Genomic DNA, 19,590 nt, shown 5'->3' with positions numbered 1-19,590 from the left:
GGCAATCCTCCCGTTATGAGTTAGCTTTTGAGGTTGAGTTAGGCCCAAGATCCTATAATTTAAGTTGAAATTAAAGAGTTATTAAATACGCTAAAAAGGAAAGCAAATCAAACAAATTGAAATGTCAAATAATATTTTTTTAAAAGGAATTCCTTAATAACAACAATTCTAATGACAAGCAAATTGAAACTGTCAAATAATATTTTTTTTAAAGGAATTCCTTAATAACAAAAATTCTAATGACAAGTGGAGTAGATAGAGAATTATATTAATACTTCATTGAACCATTCATCTTTCATTTTCTTCTTCTGATAATTATCACACCGTGAGTTCTCTTTTTAGACATCCATGGCATCTTCTTCCTCTTTTGCGAGTAATTCACAGTATCGTCCTCGATGGAAGTATGTTGTGTTTCTAAGTTTTAGAGGTGAGGATACTCGTAAAACATTTACGGGTCACTTGTATAAAGGTTTGAAAAACCGGGGAATATTCACCTTTCTAGATGATAAAAGGATGGAGGATGGTGATTCAATTCCAGAAGAACTCCTTAAAGCAATCGAAGTGTCTCAATTTGCAGTCGTTGTTTTTTCAAAGAATTTTGCTACATCGAGGTGGTGCTTGAATGAACTAGTGAAGATCATGGAATGCAATAAACAAGAAAATGGACAAACAGTCATACCGATCTTCTATGATGTGGATCCATCACATGTTCGAAATCAAAGTGGGGACTTCGGAAAAGCATTTGCCAAATATGAACTAAAGTATAAGGGTGATGCTGAGGGGATGCAGAAGGTGCAACGATGGAGAACTGCCCTAACTGCTGCCGCAAATCTAAAAGGACGTGATATCCGTGGCAGGTGAGTTGAAAACACATAATTGCTTTTAATGAAGAAAGAAACGGAAGAATTTCCATTTAAATTTGGATGTTTGTGTGAGTTAAACAGAATCCACACTAAATAAATTAGTCATATATGTACTTTATGCACAATCTAATTGAATTGATACTATCATTTAGAAGTAAGATATTTTTACATGTTTTTATCATTAAGAAGGCATGGTCCTATCGATCTTCTTATTTATGTAGGAATGAATCAGAGGAAATTCAGCAGATCGTCGACCAAATCTCTTCCAAACTATGCAAGAGTGGTTATTCTTTATCTTCTTTGCAAGATGTTGTGGGAATAAAGGCTCATTTAAAGAAACTAAAATCCCTACTTCAGGTAGAAATAAATGATGTTCGGATGGTAGGGATCTGGGGAATAGGAGGAGTAGGTAAAACGACAATAGCAAGAGCCATCTTTGATACTCTGTCTTATCGATTCAAAGCTGCTTGTTTTCTTGCAGATGTTAAAGAAAAGGCAAAAGGGAATCAATTGCATTCTTTACAAAATATCCTTCTATCTGAACTGTTGAGGAAAAAACATGATTACGTCTATAATAAGTTAGATGGGAAGTGTATGATTCCGGAAAGACTTTGTTCTATGAAGGTGCTAATTGTGCTTGATGACATAGATCATATTGATCATTTGGAGTATTTGGCAGGCGATCTTCGTTGGTTTGGTGATGGCAGCAGAGTTGTGATAACAACCAGAAACAGACAATTGATAGAGAATGATGATGCAATATATGAAGTGTCTACACTACCTGATGATGAAGCTATGCTGTTGTTCAATCAACATGCTTTCAAAAATAAAATCCCACATGAGAGTTTTAAGATGATGTCGTTGGAGGTCTTGAGTCATGCTAAAGGCCTTCCTTTGGCCCTCAAGGTGTGGGGTTCTTTGTTGCATAGGAAAGACGTAACTCAATGGCGAAGAATTGTAGATAAAATAAAGGAGAAGTGGACATCAGAAATTGTTGAAAAACTCAAAATAAGTTATGATGGTTTAGAGCCCGAAGAACAAATGATGTTCCTGGATATGGCATGTTTCTTCAGAGGATATCTTAAACTTCATGTCCTAAGAATACTCGACAGCTATAATATTGGAGCTGAATGCGGATTGGATGTCCTAATTGATAAATCTCTTGTGTTCATCTCTGGAGATGATAGGCTTGAAATGCATGATTTGATTGAAGATATGGGTAGATATGTGGTAAAAATGCAGAAAGATTTGGGAGAACCTAGCAGAATACGGGACGTTGAAGATTTCGAAGAGGTTATGCTGGAAAATACAGTAAGTAGGCTAATCAATTCTGTACTTCAACCCCAGGGGTCCATCGGAAATAGCCTCTCTACCTCACCTCGAGGTAGTGGTATGGACTGCGTACATTTTACCCTCTTCTTGTTGCTATTTTGTGGACTAATGATCTTTTTTATCAGGAGTCAAAAGCAATCAAATCAATCTGGCTGCAACATGGCAGAGTTAAAAAACTACACTTTAGCAAAGAAGTCATGAAAAATATGACAAGGCTTAAACTATTATACATCAACAAATTTGATACACTTGATGCCATTGAGTACCTGCCCAACAGCTTGGCTTGGATTCAGATTTTTGGATATCCTTGGGAAGCATTGCCAAAAAAATTTGAACCTAAAAGTCTTGTTCATCTTGATCTCTACCAAGGTTCGCCACGTCGTTTATGTTTTGAAACAAAGGTACAATTGTTGAATTCAGTTTTATTTTTATTTTTGGTCAAATACATAAATATATAGTCAGACCTCTCTATAACGTCACCTCGTTATAACGGAATTTCACAATAGCGACCTGATTTTTCATGTTATATTTTACTTTTTTACAAAAGTTGGAACTTTGAATGTCTATGCATGTCACGACCCGAACCGAGACCCTGGCCGTGACGAGCATTCCCGAACCATGAAGGCCCAGGATGCCCATCTGGATCTGATAATCATGCACAGCATTCAGGTGATAAAAGATAATGCGGAAATAGAACTCTAATACGGAAACATGGTCAATCTGAATGTGATCATAATACTGAAATTCAAAAATATCAAAAAAAGAATATATCTGACTCAGTCTGCGAAATCTCTACTAAATCTCAAAACAATACTGTCTGAAACCTGGGACAAGGCCCCCAGTAGGCCAAAACCATAATCAAAAATCAATGTCTAGCAATAATAGGCCTTCTGGAATAGAGAAGGATCACCAACTGGGAGCTGCACTTCTGTAAATCTACTTTCTGTCAAGACCCCTAGACTATGCCTCAGATCCTGGAAGGAGGGGGAATACAAAAGTACTGGCACGCAGAGCAAATCCAAAATAAAAGTTTATATTCAATAAATGAGAGAGCATTTTAAAATAGTTCATAAGCAATCGTATAGTGAGAATCTCATGGCATTTCAAAAGATTATGTGAAAACATCTGAAATCTATGACACTCTTTGTATTACTTCTGCGCTAAGTGGTATACCCTACAATTCTGAAAATTCCATGGGCTATATGGAAACTACCATTAACTCAGCATCCAATCCCCCAACCCAAGTGTGCTGCAAGGGTCGGAGCCTCTGAATCTACTATGCCACACGGCCGTCACCAGCGTACAATAATAATCTACCCGTATCGGCAAATACGGTTTCAGGCGAAGAGTTGCTTGAACTCATGCCTTCTTCGGGTAACCACTTAACACTATTTAATCCCCTTTTAAAACTCAATCAAAACATGCATAGTCTGAAAACATTCTCTGAAAACATGCTCTGAAAATATACTCTGAAAGCATACTCTGTCATGGCATAGATACATATTGTATCGTTATACCATAGGCTTGCAAGTCACATCTCTGAGCCATTATAAGCATACAAGAATCTCTGTTTTTCAATACATAAGTTCGAGACCACCATATCAATCAAACAATTCAACAACTCATGCATACACATGCAAGAAAACTCTTTGTCAACAGTTTTACAAACAAGGGTGGTCATGCCCAAAAATCTCTTTCTCATGCAATTCTTCTTTAACACAAAACTTAGTCATATCAAGACGCCCCCTCAATAGCTCTAAAACAATATTTCAAATGCGATGACATTTCAAATCACAAACATGCATTTCAACTCTCTTTTCAACAAAGCCAAAATCTTTAATTATTACAAGAGAGGGAGTCCATAATTCATGCTCACGAATAAATTTCAAATCTCAATTTCATACATATACGTATACATAAATCAAGGGGGGAAAACCACAAGGCTAAAGCATTAGCAAACATTAAAACCTTCGAAATACATAATCAATAGAATTGTTTTCAAAAACCCCATAAAATACATGTATCAAAATATTTAAATCATGCTTTAACAATTTCAAGCCCATGTAGTTTTTAGGATAAACCCCGCGTACCTCTATTTAAGAAATTGAAGGATGGTCCTTGAAGCCTACGATGTGGGGATTCTAAATCTCCAATTTATTTCGAGAACCCACGGTTGAATCTTGAATTAATTGGGTTTTTAATTTGAAACCTATCACGACCCGACCCGGGGCCCTGGCCGTGACGAGCATTCCCGAACTGTGAAAGCCCGGGATGCCCTCCATCTATCTGGTAATCATTTACAACATTCATATAATAAAAGATAATGCGGAAATAGAAATATAATACGGAAACAAGGTCAGTCTAAATGTGATCATAATACAGAAAACTGAAATCCAAAATATATCTGGATAATAATAATGTCTGACTCAGTCTGCGAAATCTCTACTATGAACTAAACAAAACTGTCTGAAAACTGAGACAAGGCCCCCAGTAGACCAAAACATGACTAAAGATAAATATCTGAAAGTAAACAAACCTTCTGGAATATAGAAGGCTCACCCCTGCACAACCTGCTCTGCGATCTGAAATACCTACTGTTTATCTGGACCCCTAGACTGTGTCTCAAAACCTGGAAGGAGAGGGGTCAGCACAAATGTACTGGCACGTGAAGCAATCCAAAATAAAGTATTTGAACATATATATAATAGATGAGAGCAATTTTCATTAACACATCATGAATAAAATAGTTTCTGAAAACACATGGACATCATTCGAAAATCATAAGACATTCTTGTCAAAACAATTTCTGATCTTTGTATTACTTCTGAGTTAGGTGGAACTCCCCTACAAGTCTGATATTCCACGGGCTATATGGAATTCGCCATTGACTCAGCTGGAAAGCCCCCAACCCAAGTGTACCACAAGGGTTGGAGTGTCTGAGTCTGATATGCCACACGACACTTAAGCCAGCATAAAATAATATACCCGAATCTGCAAATTACGATTTTGGGCAATGAGTTGTCTGAACTCACGCCTTCTTCGGGGACCACCTAACATCTCTTTATGCCCAATTTTTAACCTTTTCTGAACATGTATCATTCTGAAATTTCTAAATCATGAAAGTCTGACAAAATCTGATTTTTGAACTAGTCTATGTCTGTTATGCATTTGTCTGAGTTGGTATTGTCATACCAAGACTTGTAAGTCCTATTTCTGAGCCATAATGCATTAAGCATGATCTTTCATAAAATTGTAGTTTCAGACCACCCAAATATGTAGTTTGCATAAAAGATTTCATGTTCCGAAACTCAAGTCAAATCCATGCAAAACTTTAATCAACATATGGTGGTCATGTGAATTTTGGCAAAACCATGCATTCTTTCATTACATGCATATTCAACATTCACAGCCCTCTCTTTCGTGTTCAAAATCATATTCCAAACATAGCAAAAGTCAAAGCATTTCATAGCATGATTTTTCAAGATGTATTTCAAAACAATCTATATCACGTGAAACATGGGAAAATTTACATCAAGAGAGGGGTTTTATGTAAATCATGCTCTCAATTCATAATTCAAGACAAACACATATATACATATGCATATAATTTTCAAATCACTTAGGGGGAAGCCAAAAGGCCAAAACAATATCATTTAAGCTTCTAAAACATGAGTATGTACATGAATTCGAAAACCCCATTCTTAAAACATGATTTCTATACCCATGAGATTTTAGGAAAACCTCTCATACCTCTATTTAAGAAATTGAGGGATGATCCTTGAAGCCTACGATGTGGGGATTCTAAATCTCCAATTATCTTTCAAAACCCACGGTTGAATCTTGAGTTATTTGGGATTTTTGTTTAAAACCCTAAGGGGTGTTCTTGAGAGAAAATTTGAGAAAAGGATTATATTTTGATGAATTGGGGGCTAAATCTGGTGTTATAGACAAAATTTGGGTGAGGTGAAATGACTAAAATTACCCTAAGAAAACAAACAAAGTCAAAACTATTCCTCAGTTGACAAGCTGACAGGCTGAAGTAAAACGGGTATAACTCCTTACTCAGATGTTGTATTTGGATGAAACCAATTGAATTGGAAATAAGACTTAAAGAGCTTTCATTTGATAGGCAGCATCTCTCCCAGTTCAGTATCTTCAGAGTGTTATGATCGTTTGAAGTTGACCCTGAAATACTAAAAATTGGGCAATAGGCTATGCGTTTTGCTACTGTTTTGAAATCCAAATGCAGCCTTATGCGTTCCAAAAAATCCCAAAAATTATCTGAGATGTACTATGATCTTTCCCGATCATAACACAACTTGAAAATCTAAAAACAGATGTCAGGAAGGTTGAAAAGTTGTATCTCTAAGATTGCCAGCTAAAATGACTCTAAGTCCTTATTACACTTAGAAAAATTTTCAAGTTTTTAAGTCTAAGAGAACTCTATTAAAGGCTAATCCATACACGACTTTTACGGGGTGTTACATTATCTTCCCCTTGAGATCATTCATCCTTGAATGATGGGTAGGAACTTGTTGAAGCCTTAAAGGTATGGAATAACGCGGACACGACACGTCTTCTAATAAAGAATACACTGATCTGAAACATGACCATATGGCTGGAACTACTGATATTCTGAATTCTTATATCGGACATGCATATCTGATGCATGGAATACACGACTGAAGCTACTTATAAGCTGAGTTTTCATAATGAACATGCATATCTAATGCATGAATTTGTTACTGAGTTGTTCTCATGAACGCAGAACTGAATACACTGATAAGCTGAACTTTTTCTATTGGACATGCATTTCTAATGCATGCATATCTGACTGAACTGGCATATGAACGTATGACTGAATACGCAATGATAACTGGTGTGAAGCTTGTAATAAGAATCTATGCATGCAACTAAATGGGGTATCTCCCCCTTGGGACCTTATGTCCTCTATGAATGCTCAATTCACTAAGATGCTCAGAAAACTGAGGCGATGCACAGGGCACGTACGAATTGAATCATAACTGAACCTCTGGAATTTGAATCTAATGCATGATGCATGAACTGGGCTATACTCGCAACTACTAGTATACTCTATCTTGGAATAGTAGCATGTCTGAGATTTAGAGTAGCATGAACAAATGAAAAGACGAGAAAACAAGTCATACAAATCTAACTGTTAAACTGACTTAATGAATTATGCAGGACCTTCATACTTAACTAGAGTATCTCTTCAACACTCTCTCTAAAGAAGTTTTGGCAATAATAGGGAGCCACGAATCTTGGGTATGGATTACACAAGACATATAACTAAGGAAATCACAACATTCACACTACTCTGCAGTCTGGAATATAGACATATGACTCATAAATTAAGATGGAAGGCCTTTGGCAACACAACTTCTTACTTTCAAGCTTAGCACACTTCTCGAATATCCCTAACTATACTATTCTCATTAAATACCATACTCATTCAATTTAGCTTAAAATTCTCATATGAGCATTGACAAATCTTTCTACTAATGTCTAAAATAGCTTAATCCTCTTCAGCGTGATCAGGACTAACTCCAACTCACAAAATACTACATGCCACTCCATGATACAAGTCTAAACCATAAGATTCAACCTTCTATATCTCTTAAAAGATCACACCCTAATCCTATCATTATAACCATATATGAACTTCAAAACAAACACTCATAAAGACACACTTCGCATATTATACTAACCATCTATCAATATAGCTCCCACGCGCTACCACAAGAACATACACACACACACCTTTCAGCTAACCATCACATGCACCAAAGATTTGGCCCCAACCTTACTTCACACTTATGGCCTTATCTAAAACAAGCATACCACGATCTTTCATCAACAAGAAACATTTACTCTTCACCATTATCATCACATAAAGAGGAGTCACTAAAGATTAGAACATAAGATCTTGAAGCATGGAAGGATATTATATGAAACTTGACACTCAACTGAGGCCTGAGGAATAGCAAATCAATATCCGGGATTTATCAAAGAAAATCTGAATTGGGGCATACATGACTATAAGATAAATCTCGTCAATCATAAAGAGTATAGCATGAATTATGGGAACTGAGCACACCATAAAGCGTGAGTATATGAGTCATGAGCTGCATGACCTCAATTTGAAGTTTATAACATATGGAATGTGATTCCGACTACTGAATGAATTGGAACTCCTCATTTTAGAACTGGAAGAGCACGTGATTCTCTATCATATACATGAACATGAACTATGATCATGGAACTGAAACGTAAAGCTTGAGTAGGCATTGGGATCACTGAAAAATACTGAGATAAGAATAGGTTGAGTCTCACCCTCACTTTCTGACATTCTATATCATCATGACATCGCTACTAGAATCTGAAAGCCTGAATTGGTTATTCGTTCTATCATCTCCCCCTTGGCTTTAAGCCATCATATTAAGTTCAAGAGATCCCTTATTACTAGACTCTAAACTGAACTACACTCACCGCACTCTGGGGTCTGGAATACAACAATACACATAAGTAAATAGAAATTTAACCCGAAAGAGCACACATGAAAGTGGAAAGCCCACTGCTAATACTACCTTCTGAGATACACTCTATATTTCGATATCCCCAATAGTCATAGTATAATGCTTGCACACTTATTTCCATCAGCTCAACCTTCAAAGCTCAAACTTAGATTTCTAACACTTAACATGGATATCACCGAGCCTTTGATGAACCATACCATTTTCGTCATAGCCTACCAATATCGCGACTCCAAACTTATATCTCATTACTATGAGAAACAAGATCATATAAAAGAACCCAACACTATCAATCAATACTCTTTAACCTGGCTATTTAGAGCCCATATAACATCTACTAGTCTATCTCTATCTAGCAACTCAATGGTACTACTAGCCACACGCAACATGTAATAGTCTTAGAGAAATGCCACTACCTCATATCATCTTGGCATACTTCTACATCATACATACAACATCATACTTCATTACGAATTTAAATAAACTTAATCTCTTGCGTACACTGTTCAAGCCTATTAGATCACTTCTATAAATCTGGTATCATTACTCAAGCAATCATCACAACTACCTTAATGGCCATCAAATATGCAAACTTAATGTCTAGTGCTAAACATGATTTACAATCCAACCTTACACATAATTCTCACTTGGACGCTATGAAATAAATATAAAGAAACACTAGTATGCTAGAACTTCACAACCACAATAATCGATCATGACCTTACGGTTTTCCTTATCATAATCCATTTACACGTACTATTTCAACACATCAAGCCTACTAATTTAATCTCACAAAACATGCATCATCAATCTCATGTCACTATTCCTACATCCACATTCTATATTAACTTGAAGCCAATGGTCTAGCATCAACCATCTACCATCAATGAAGAAGGCAACATAATATACTAGTCCATCAAATATGAATATTCTATCCAAATACCTCACAAATCTACTACATACCTTCTCACAAGTAGTACTAGTTTACAACTACCAACAAAAGAAGGTCAAGGGGTGGTAAAGTCACATATAGGCATGGTCAACCTTAATCTGATATTATAACCCCATACAATCTTATCTACTTATACTGATCTCTCACCTCCTACTTACTTACTCAATCTCATGCAAATAGATTCGGCTATACATATATTAAATCAACACAAGAACAACAAGTTGGACAGCAAGCTGCTAGTGAATCAAAATAGGTCTCACACGGCTTTACTAGACTTTGATTTTTGTGTTTTGAACAAGAATGAAATGAATAACAAAGCAACTATGCTAGTGAATCAAAAGATCCCCACACGGTTTCAATAGACTTTGATTTTTCAAAAACACCATGATAATAAGATTACATATTATAAGAGATAGAAAATTGACACATAATATTCAATGATCTAAGGATACACATCTTACTCTGTATAAATAAAAATCTGAGTCAAACACTTCACCCACAGACTACCATACAATCCACACATTCTACTAGCTACCACATTAGTCTATCACCATAAGGGGGGTAAATCATTCTCGAACATCGATTATTCAACTAAAATATTCATTTATACAAAAGTCACCCTCACTCTGACTTCTAACTTTGTGACTTCACATCTCCAACTTCTTGGTCCAATATCACTACCAATAGGTCATGACAACAACACTTTAACGCATACTACTATTCGGGTAGAAATACAGTTCCAACATTTTACTACATATCATCCCCCCTTAAGCAAGATATTTGTAACATAAATTTGAAGGGGAATAAATGCAATTAATACCTCAAGCTGAAAAGCATGATTCCATCAAGATCAATATTTACATCGGAATCAATACACATTAAAGCACTAACGTACTCTTCTCAAGTCCTTGCACAAATTTCAACTCTTATATGGTTCAATCAGAAAGGATCATACCATTTAGACTCTAAACTTCTGGACTTGAATCACCTCAATAATGAGACATATCTGAGGACATTAGAGTAAGGAAAGAATTTGGGATGATTTTTTACTTTCGTATGGGCGACACCATAGCACGAATTAGAGTACGAAAGAGGAACATTCTGACTTTATTGCACGAACTAGAACATGAAGAAAGAGAGACATTCCTAAACATCTAGTAGTCTTCTGGTTATAAGTGTGGCGCGCTATACACCTATAAATAAGACTCTACCCAACGCGATTTCGCAGATACCCTGGGACCATGAACCGTGCTTTGATACCAAGTTTGTCACAACCCAAACTAGGGCCCTGGATGTGATGAGCATTCTCGAACCGTGAAGGCCCAGGATGCCCTCTGTCTGTTTGGTAATCATGCATAATATTCATATAACAAAAGACAATGCGGAAATAGAAATCTAATACGAAAACATGGTCAGTCTGAATGTGATCATAATACTGAAAACTGAAATCCAAAATATATCTGGATAATAATAATATCTGACTCAGTTTGTGAAATCCCTTGTATGAACTAAACAAAACTGTCTGAAAACTGGAACAAGGCCCCCAATAGACAAAAACATGACTAAAGATAAATATCTGAAAGTAAACAGGCCTTCTGGAATATAGAAGGCTCACCCCTGCACAATCTGCTCTGCGATCTGAAATACCTACTGTTTATCTGGACTCTTAGACTGTGTCTCAAAACCTGGAAGGAGAGGGGTCAGCACAAATGTACTGGCACGCAAAGCAATCCAAAATAAAATATTTGAACATATATATAATAGATGAGAGCAATTTTCATCAACACATCATGAATAAAATAGTTTCTGAAAACACATGGACATCATTCGAAAATCATAAGACATTCTTGTCAAAACAATTTCTGATCTTTGTATTACTTCTGAGTTAGGTGGCACTCCCCTACAAGTCTGATATTCCACGGGCTATATGGAATTCGCCATTGACTCGGCGGGAAAGCCCCCAACCCAAGTGTACCGCAAGGGTTGGAGTGTCTGAGTCTGATATGCCACACGACACTTAAGCCAGCATATAATAATATACCCGAATCGGCAAATTACGATTTTAGGCAATGAGTTATCTGAACTCACGCCTTCTTCGGGGACCACCTAACATCTCTTTATGCCCAATTTTTAACCTTTTCTGAACATGTATCATTCTGAAATTTCTAAATCATGAAAGTCTGATAAAATCTGATTTCTGAACTAGTCTGTGTCTGTTATGGCATTTGTCTAAGTTGGTATCGTCATACCAAGACTTGCAAGTCCTATTTCTAAGCCATAATGCATTAAGAATGATCTTTCATAAAAGTGTAGTTTCAGACCACCCAAACATGTAGTTTGCATAAAAGATTTCATGTTCCGAAACTCAAGTCAAATCCATGCAAAACTTTCATCAACATATGGTGGTCATGTGTATTTTGGCAAAACCATGCATTCTTTCATTACATGCATATTCAACATTCACAACCATCTCTTTCGTGTTCAAAATCATATTCCAAACATAGCAAAAGTCAAAGCATTTCATATCATGATTTTTCAAGATGTATTTCAAAACAATCTATATCACGTGAAACATGGGAAAATTTACATCAAGAGAGGGGTTTCATGTAAATAATGCTCTCAATTCATATTTCAAGACAAACACATACATACATATACATATAATTTTCAAATCACTTTGGGAGAAAGCCAAAAGGCCAAAATAATATCATTAAAGCTTCTAAAACATGAGTATGTACATGAATTCGAAAACTCCATTCTTAAAACATGATTTCTATACCCATGAGGTTTTAGGAAAACCCCACATACCTCTATTTAAGAAATTGAGGGGATTCCAAATCTCCAATTATCTTTCAAAACCCATGGTTGAATCTTGAGTTATTTGGGATTTTTGTTTGAAACCCTAAGGGGTGTTCTTGATAGAAAATTTGAGAAAAGGATTATATTTTGATGAATTGAAGGCTAAATCTGGTGTTATAGACGAAATTTGGGTGAGGTGAAATGACTAAAATGCCCCTAAGAAAACAAACAAAGTCGAAACTGTCCCTCAGTTGATAAGCTGACAGGCTGAAGTAAAATGGGTATAACTCCTTACTCAGATGTTGGATTTGGATGAAACTAATTGAATTGGAAAGAAGACTCAAAGAGATTTTATTTGATAGGTAGCATCTCTCCCAGTTCATTATCTTCAGAGAGTTATGATCGTTTGAAGTTGACCCTGAAATGCTGAAAACTGGGCAATAGGCTATGCGTTTTGCTACTGTTTTGAAATTCAAACGCAGCCTTATGCGTTCCGAAAAATTCCAAAACTTATCCGAGATGTACTATGAGCTTGCCCAATCGTAACGCAACCTTGAAAATCTAAAACAAATGTCGGGAAGGTTGAAAAGTTGTATCCCAAAGATTGCCAGCTAAAATGACTCTAAGTCCCCATTACACTTAGAAAAATTTTCAAGTTTTTAAGTCTATGAGCACTCTGTTAAAGGCTAATCCTTGCAAGACTTTTACTGGGTGTTACAAAACGCTTATGAATGTTCTTGAGTGAAACTGAGAGAAAGAGAGTATATTTGGTGAAAATATAGCTGAATCTCATGTTTTTGGGCTATACAAGGGTAGGGAATTGACCCTTTTGCCCTTGGGATGTTCGGGGCTTGGCTGAAGAAAAATTGCCCAGCAGAAATTGGAAAGGCGCCGCCCTGCTTAGAGCCTTTTGTAGGCAGGGCGCCGCGGTCTTATCGCCTCAGCTCACTGCCTCTCACGAAAATGGCTGGAACTTTTCGCTCGGGTATCGGATTTTGGCGAAATTAGTATCGTTGGAAAGCTAATTCAATTATCTACAATTTGGTGGGTATTAATCTGACAAATTACATATATACAAAGTGTTATACTCATTCCAAGATGACCCTTGTAGAATCGAACATCAAATTTTGGATGAATGAAGGGTTCTTAGCTCAACTTTGCCTTAGGCCATTTCCATGAACATTTTTCACCTCATACACACTTCATATACTAGGAGAAAGATCATGACACATGATATCAATTAAAACCCAAGGAATTTGAGCTCACACACATTGGAACAACGGTTCGATTTCTAGTCCGAAAATGTGGGGTGTTACATTGCATTATGCCATTTTATGTACAAACACAGCTTTTTATGTATAATAAGAAATATTTTTTATTGTGTGTCCTGAATAGCAGCATTTCCCATGTCTACGAAGGCTAGTTCTCAGCGACTCACAAAACCTGATGCAAACACCAGATTTCAGTGGAATGCCAAATTTGGAGCATTTGGATTTGTGGTCATGCAAGAGTCTTAAAGAGGTTCACCATTCCCTGGGAAATTGCAGAAAACTCAGCCACTTACATTTGCTTAATTGTTCAAGCCTTGAGAGGTTTCCATGTGTTTGTGGGGAATCTCTTGTATATCTCAATCTGAAGTTTTGCTCTAGTTTGGAGATATTTCCAGAAATAAAACGCTCTTCCATTCAGTACCTAACTCAAGGAGAGCTCCATTTGTGTCATATGAAAAATCTTGTAGCTCTTCCAAGCAGCATTTGCAAGTTGAAATGTTTGGTGAAGCTGGATGTGTCCTACTGCTTTAAATTAGAAAGCTTGCCAGAAGAGATAGATGATTTAGAAAACTTGGAGGAGCTTGATACTACATGTACTCTAATTTCAAAACCTCCATCTTCCATCGTCCGCTTGAACAAGCTTAAAGTCTTGAGTTTTGCAATAAGAATATCAGCAGAACGAATGTTATTTGTGTTCCCTCGGGTGAATGAAGGGTTACAGTCCTTGGAAACTCTGGATCTCAGTTACTGCAATCTAATAGATGGAGAACTTCCGGATGACATTGGATGCTTATCCTCTTTGAAAGAGTTGAATCTCAGTGGAAATAATTTCGAGCATTTGCCTCGAAGCATAGCCCAACTTGGTGCTCTTCGGTGCTTGGACTTATCAGATTGCGAGAGGCTTACACAGCTGCCAGAATTTCCAGTTCTATTAGATACAATAAAAGCAGACTGGACAGATTATCGGATCTGCAATTCGTTATTTCAGAATCTCTCATTACTGCAGCATGACATCTCTGCTTCAGATTCCTTGTCACTAAGAGTGATTACAGATTGGCAGTCGCATCAGATATCCATGCCAAGGTTTCCATACCGGGGAATTGATGGGGTACCAGTCAATTTGCCTAAGAATTGGTACATACATGATAGCTTCTTGGGATTTGCTGTATGTTGCATTGGCAGATTAACTGACAACACAGCTCACTTGATTCCCTTATCTGATGGTGGGATGTCGTGTATCACCCGGAAACTTGTCTTATCCAACCATTCAAAATATTCTCTAGAACGTAAGGGTATTCATTTTTTCTTGATACCTTTTGCTGGTTTATGGGATATATCTAAGGCAAATGGAAAAACACCAAATGACTATAGGCACATCATGTTCTCTTCCTCCGAAAAAAATAAGTATGAATTTCGTTTGTTGTATAAAGATGAACATTGCCCTGGGACAAGAAGGAGCAGATTTGATGATAGTGAACACCATGATGAAGCCAGTTGCTCCTCTTCTAAGAAACAAAGGTCACATTTCAGCAACAAGTAGATGCACTTTGCAGCAACATCAACTGCCAGGAATAATAGTAAGTAATTGTTTTCTTTTTGTTGTTAGCTGCAAAGTCTTCTTCCGAAACTGATCAATTTTTTCTTCCGTTTTTCCCTCTTTGTTTCCCCTATTGACAGGAGCTCATCGATGGGTGATTTACATTGCATCTTGTCTCCATTTATGCTGGATTAACCAAGGTAAGTTAAATACTAACAACAAGTTTGCCTTGTTTTTTTCTAGTTGATAGTGAAATTGTGCTCTCGCCTATTAGCTATATTCTTCTGATTATTTCTTCTTTCCCCTATTAAGGAGCTCATTCATGGGTTATTTGCATGTCGTCAATGAGTTTTTCTGTAACACCCTGTACTTTTGGGCTAGAATTTAGGCCATCGTTCCTACGCATATAAACCCGAACTAAATTATACTTTGTTAACATATGTGTGGTGATCACTCCTATAGTGTGGAAAAACCTTTGGATATGAATTGAAGTCATAAAAATCCCCTAACTCAAAGACGAGTTGAAAACAATTCCATCGATTAAGTTTGTGGACACTTCAACTTGGATCAACTTTCGTCGAGCATAACTTCTGTTATATAACAAACTGGGTGGACTTCTATATATCAAATTAAAGGTATTTGAGTCTTCTTTCCAACACAACTGATTTCGTCCAAATCCAACATCGGAGTAAAAAGTTATGCCCAATTTACTTCAACATGTCGGTCTGTCAACTGAGGGACTGCTGCGCTTTTATTGTTTCCTTAGGGGTATTTTAGTCTTTTTCACTCAACCCCAATCCGTCCAAACACCTGATTTAAGCCTCTTACAAGCATTTTATGCTTATATTCATCAAAATTCCTCTCAACCAAAATTCAAGCTCAAGAATTCAAGCCTCTAAATTCAAGATTTCCAAGAAACTGATTAAGATTCGGATTCCATTCTTCTAACTACAAAATCTAAGGTACGTGGGGTTTTCCTAAAACTACATGGGCATGGTGAAATTGTTTTAATGATGAATAAGTATTTAGAAATCGTGATCTTACAAAGGGGTTTTGGATTTACGATTCTATTCCAGTATTATGAAAACTTATTGATGATAAAGTTTTGGTCTTGAGGCCTTTCCCCCAAATCTGATTTATAACCATGTTTAAGTAGATATATATATGAGTTTGATGAGTTTGAATTATGTATTGAGAGCATGAACTATTTAAAATCCCTCTTTTATTTACAAGTTTCTTAACTTCGTAAGATATGATGTGTTCAAAATATGATATTGGAAACATGATTTAATATAAAAGCCTTGACTTTGTTTATGACTTGATTATGATTTTTGAATTGAAGAAAGAGGGTGGTTTTACATGTTGGTAAGTGCTGAAAATATATATATATATATATATATATATATATATATATATATATATAGGAATGATTTTTGCATAGTTTGATAAATGTATTAAAGAATGAATCTTCTTGAACTGTTTGAAATATGGTGGTCTGAACTTTATGTTTTGAAAGAGAAGACTGTGATATGATATTTTTATGGCTCAGAATCATAACTTGCAAGTCTTGGTATGACGATACCAAATCAGATAAGGTCATGATAAAACTCAGAAAACAATACATATTTCATTTTAGATTTCAGATTTCGAAATTCAGAAATATGCACGTTTATAATGGGTTAAAACTGGGCACTAAGAGAGTTAGGTGGTTACCTGAAGAAGGCACGAGTCATATCATTCATTGCCCGAAATCATATTTTGCCGATACGAATATATTATTATACGCTGGCCTAGTGCCCTGGGGCGTATCAGATTTAGATACTTCAACCCTTGTGGCAAACTTGGGTTGGGGGCTTGGCCGTCGAGTTAATGATGGAGTCCATATTGCCGTGGGAAACTTTCAGATATTTGGGGTGTACCACCTAGCTCAGAAGTAATACAAAGAATGAAATTGCATTGACAAGATTGTTTTAAGATCTTTTGACATGGCCACATGGCCCATGTATTTGAAACTATTTCATGCATAATATTTTTATGACTTGCTCTCACCTATATTATATATGTATAAATTCATTATTTTGGATTGCTCTGCGTACCAGTACAATTGTATTGACCCTCCCTCCCCCTTACCTACCAAGGTCTGAGGCTCAATCTAGAGGTCCGACTAAGTAGTAGAGATTTCAGAGAAAAGAGATTGTGCAATGGTGAGCCTTCTTTGTTACAGAAGGCCTGTTTATTTCAGATTATGGTATTTATTTTGTTGTGGGTCTACTGGGGGCCTTGTCCCAGATTTAATAGAGATTCCGCAGACGGTTGTCACATGTTTAGAATTTTCAGCATTTCTCTTTTTCAATTGTTCAAGGTTATGAAAGTTGACCATGATTCCGTTTTGTTTTGTATTTTCGCATCTCCTATTTGTAAATGAATGGTGTGTGATTGCAAGTTAGAAGGGCTCCCGGGCCATCATGGTTTGGGATGCTCGTCATGGCTAGGGCCCTAGTTCAGGTCGTGACATTTTCAATTTATTCCCTCGGCAATCAATTATCATATTCGTTTTGAAGTATATCATGGTTTTTTTAGCAGATGAATCCTTCAATGCCATTTCCTTTGTTCTCATTTTCTTGTCGAAAGGTAATGATCATTGCTCTAACTTTAGCAATACACTTTTGGTCATTATTTTTACTAATTCAGTATGTTGAAGACTCAGAAATATTTTGCTGGACCAAAACTTTTTCAGCTACCTTGGAAACTTACAATTGAAAGAACAATGGAGAGAGATGTGCATTGGTTTTTGGACTTTTGGAGGGAGGTGATTCGATAGGATATGGAGCAGTTACAGTTTATCGAGGACATTACCCTTGATAGGAAGGTGTGGAGAATGCATATAAGGGTAGAAGGGTAGTTGGAAGGTGTGCTTTAATTTGTTTTTGTTGTCCGTACTAATAGTCGGCGTGCTATGCTTGTGGTTTCTTGTTCTTGGAGTTTTGATGATGTTTATTGTTTTGGGTAGATTGAGGATAGTATTATTTGGTGGTAGTCTGGTTATAGTCATTATCTGCTGTTGTACTACTACTTATTGCTTCTTTTCTCATACTAATGGTGGACACGTACGTTGCACGTGAGTCCGGTAAGCAGTACCTATAGTATGTGTCATGCAAAATCTCCTATAACTCCATTGTTATAAGTAGTATACCTATTATGTCTAGCAAATAATGCATATTTTTCACGGTAAGGATATATATATATATATGCTTTATTTATTAAAGAGAACGACGAGAATATATGTGCATCACTTTTTTTAGCAAAGTTTTATTTCGCTCTAAATCTCAAAGTTGAGGGATATATACTGAGAAAACAAATATAGTTTTTCTTAATAATTGGGAGGAGGAAGTGAATAATTGTCGTTCGTAGTATCCCACTTGAATGAATAGTCAAAGTTTCAACAATAGCATGTACGTAGAACTTATCCTACCTCAGAGGTAAAGAGCCAAAGTTTATAACAAAAAATTTAAAACTAACCATCCCCTTCAAATCTTCATACTATCTAATTTGAAATTGAAACTGCGAAATTCAAACTTCAAACTCGATAATATCTGCTACCTCTAGAAGTAAACTTCAAACTTGGAACATTAGGGGTTGTTTGGTCGGAAAGTAAGTTATCCCCGGGATTAGTTCTTCCACTCTCAAGGAGGGACAAGAAAAACACTATAATCACGAAATAACTAATCCCAGGATGAGTTATCCCTTGCATTTTGTCCCAACCAAATATGGGATAAGCTCTTCTAAATTAATCTAGGAATTAGTTATCTTTATCCCTCCTACCGAACAACAGGTATTTCTTTGCCATCATCAAAAGTAGGATAATATACTCAGAATAAAATCAGGAATCTCATGTCACTAAAAGGCAATCTGGTCATTCCCTAAACAGGACTCAACCAACTAAATTCTTATTTAGTCTGTCACTAAGGAGGTCACAGGTAAAGTTGTTGGTAACGTTGTTGTCATGTGATCAGGAGGTCACGAGTTCAAGTATTGAAAAAAGCCTAAGGCAGAAATGCAACGTAAGGCTGCATACAATACATGGTGGAGCCATTTTTCGAACCCTGCGCATAGCGGGACCTTTAGTATACCGAACTGCCCTTTTGGGTCACTAAAGAAGAAGTAGATGTTGTTCTGCATGATGTTAATGTGAACAAACCTCCAGGTTGCGATGGAATGGATACTATTGTGGGTGATTTTGAGAGTGATATGACAAGACATCGCAATTTTTTTTCCTACTTTT

The 19,590-nt window shown here is 36.6% G+C and overlaps 1 protein-coding gene across 5 annotated transcripts; it reads left to right on the top strand.

Annotated features, from left to right (window-relative positions):
• Window positions 1-276: 276 nt before the first annotated feature.
• On the top strand, window positions 277-18,447 carry LOC107870514 (TMV resistance protein N-like). 5 transcript variants are annotated; one of them, XM_047400581.1, is made up of 8 exons: window positions 277-857; window positions 1,085-2,174; window positions 2,321-2,596; window positions 13,899-15,348; window positions 15,449-16,270; window positions 17,447-17,512; window positions 17,889-17,939; window positions 18,046-18,447. In XM_047400581.1, exons 1-4 carry the CDS (start codon window positions 349-351, stop codon window positions 15,309-15,311), a joined length of 3,288 nt encoding a protein of 1,095 aa, XP_047256537.1. In that variant the 5' UTR covers window positions 277-348; the 3' UTR covers window positions 15,312-15,348; window positions 15,449-16,270; window positions 17,447-17,512; window positions 17,889-17,939; window positions 18,046-18,447. The 5 variants fall into 5 exon arrangements, with proteins under 5 accessions (XP_047256537.1, XP_047256535.1, XP_047256538.1 ...); XM_047400579.1 differs by lacking the exon at window positions 17,447-17,512 and having other exon boundaries at window positions 17,892-17,939; XM_047400582.1 differs by lacking the exon at window positions 17,447-17,512 and having other exon boundaries at window positions 17,892-17,939; window positions 18,016-18,447.
• Window positions 18,448-19,590: the final 1,143 nt, after the last annotated feature.

This window comes from Capsicum annuum, chromosome 12 (genome assembly GCF_002878395.1).
Source record: "Capsicum annuum cultivar UCD-10X-F1 chromosome 12, UCD10Xv1.1, whole genome shotgun sequence".
Taxonomy (NCBI): Eukaryota; Viridiplantae; Streptophyta; class Magnoliopsida; order Solanales; family Solanaceae; genus Capsicum; species Capsicum annuum.
The sequence above is the reverse complement of the archived record's forward strand: the minus strand, read 5'-3'. Positions and strand labels throughout refer to the sequence as shown.

What these genes read in the sequence shown, in the direction of transcription:
- LOC107870514 (XM_047400579.1), top strand. Translation starts at nt 349, where the DNA reads ATGGCATCTTCTTCCTCTTTTGCGAGTAATTCACAGTATCGTCCTCGA. An exon ending in GGACGTGATATCCGTGGCAG is followed by an intron (nt 858 to 1,084) that starts GTGAGTTGAAAA and finishes TTATTTATGTAG; the next exon opens with GAATGAATCAGAGGAAATTC. An exon ending in GTTTATGTTTTGAAACAAAG is followed by an intron (nt 2,597 to 13,898) that starts GTACAATTGTTG and finishes CCTGAATAGCAG; the next exon opens with CATTTCCCATGTCTACGAAG.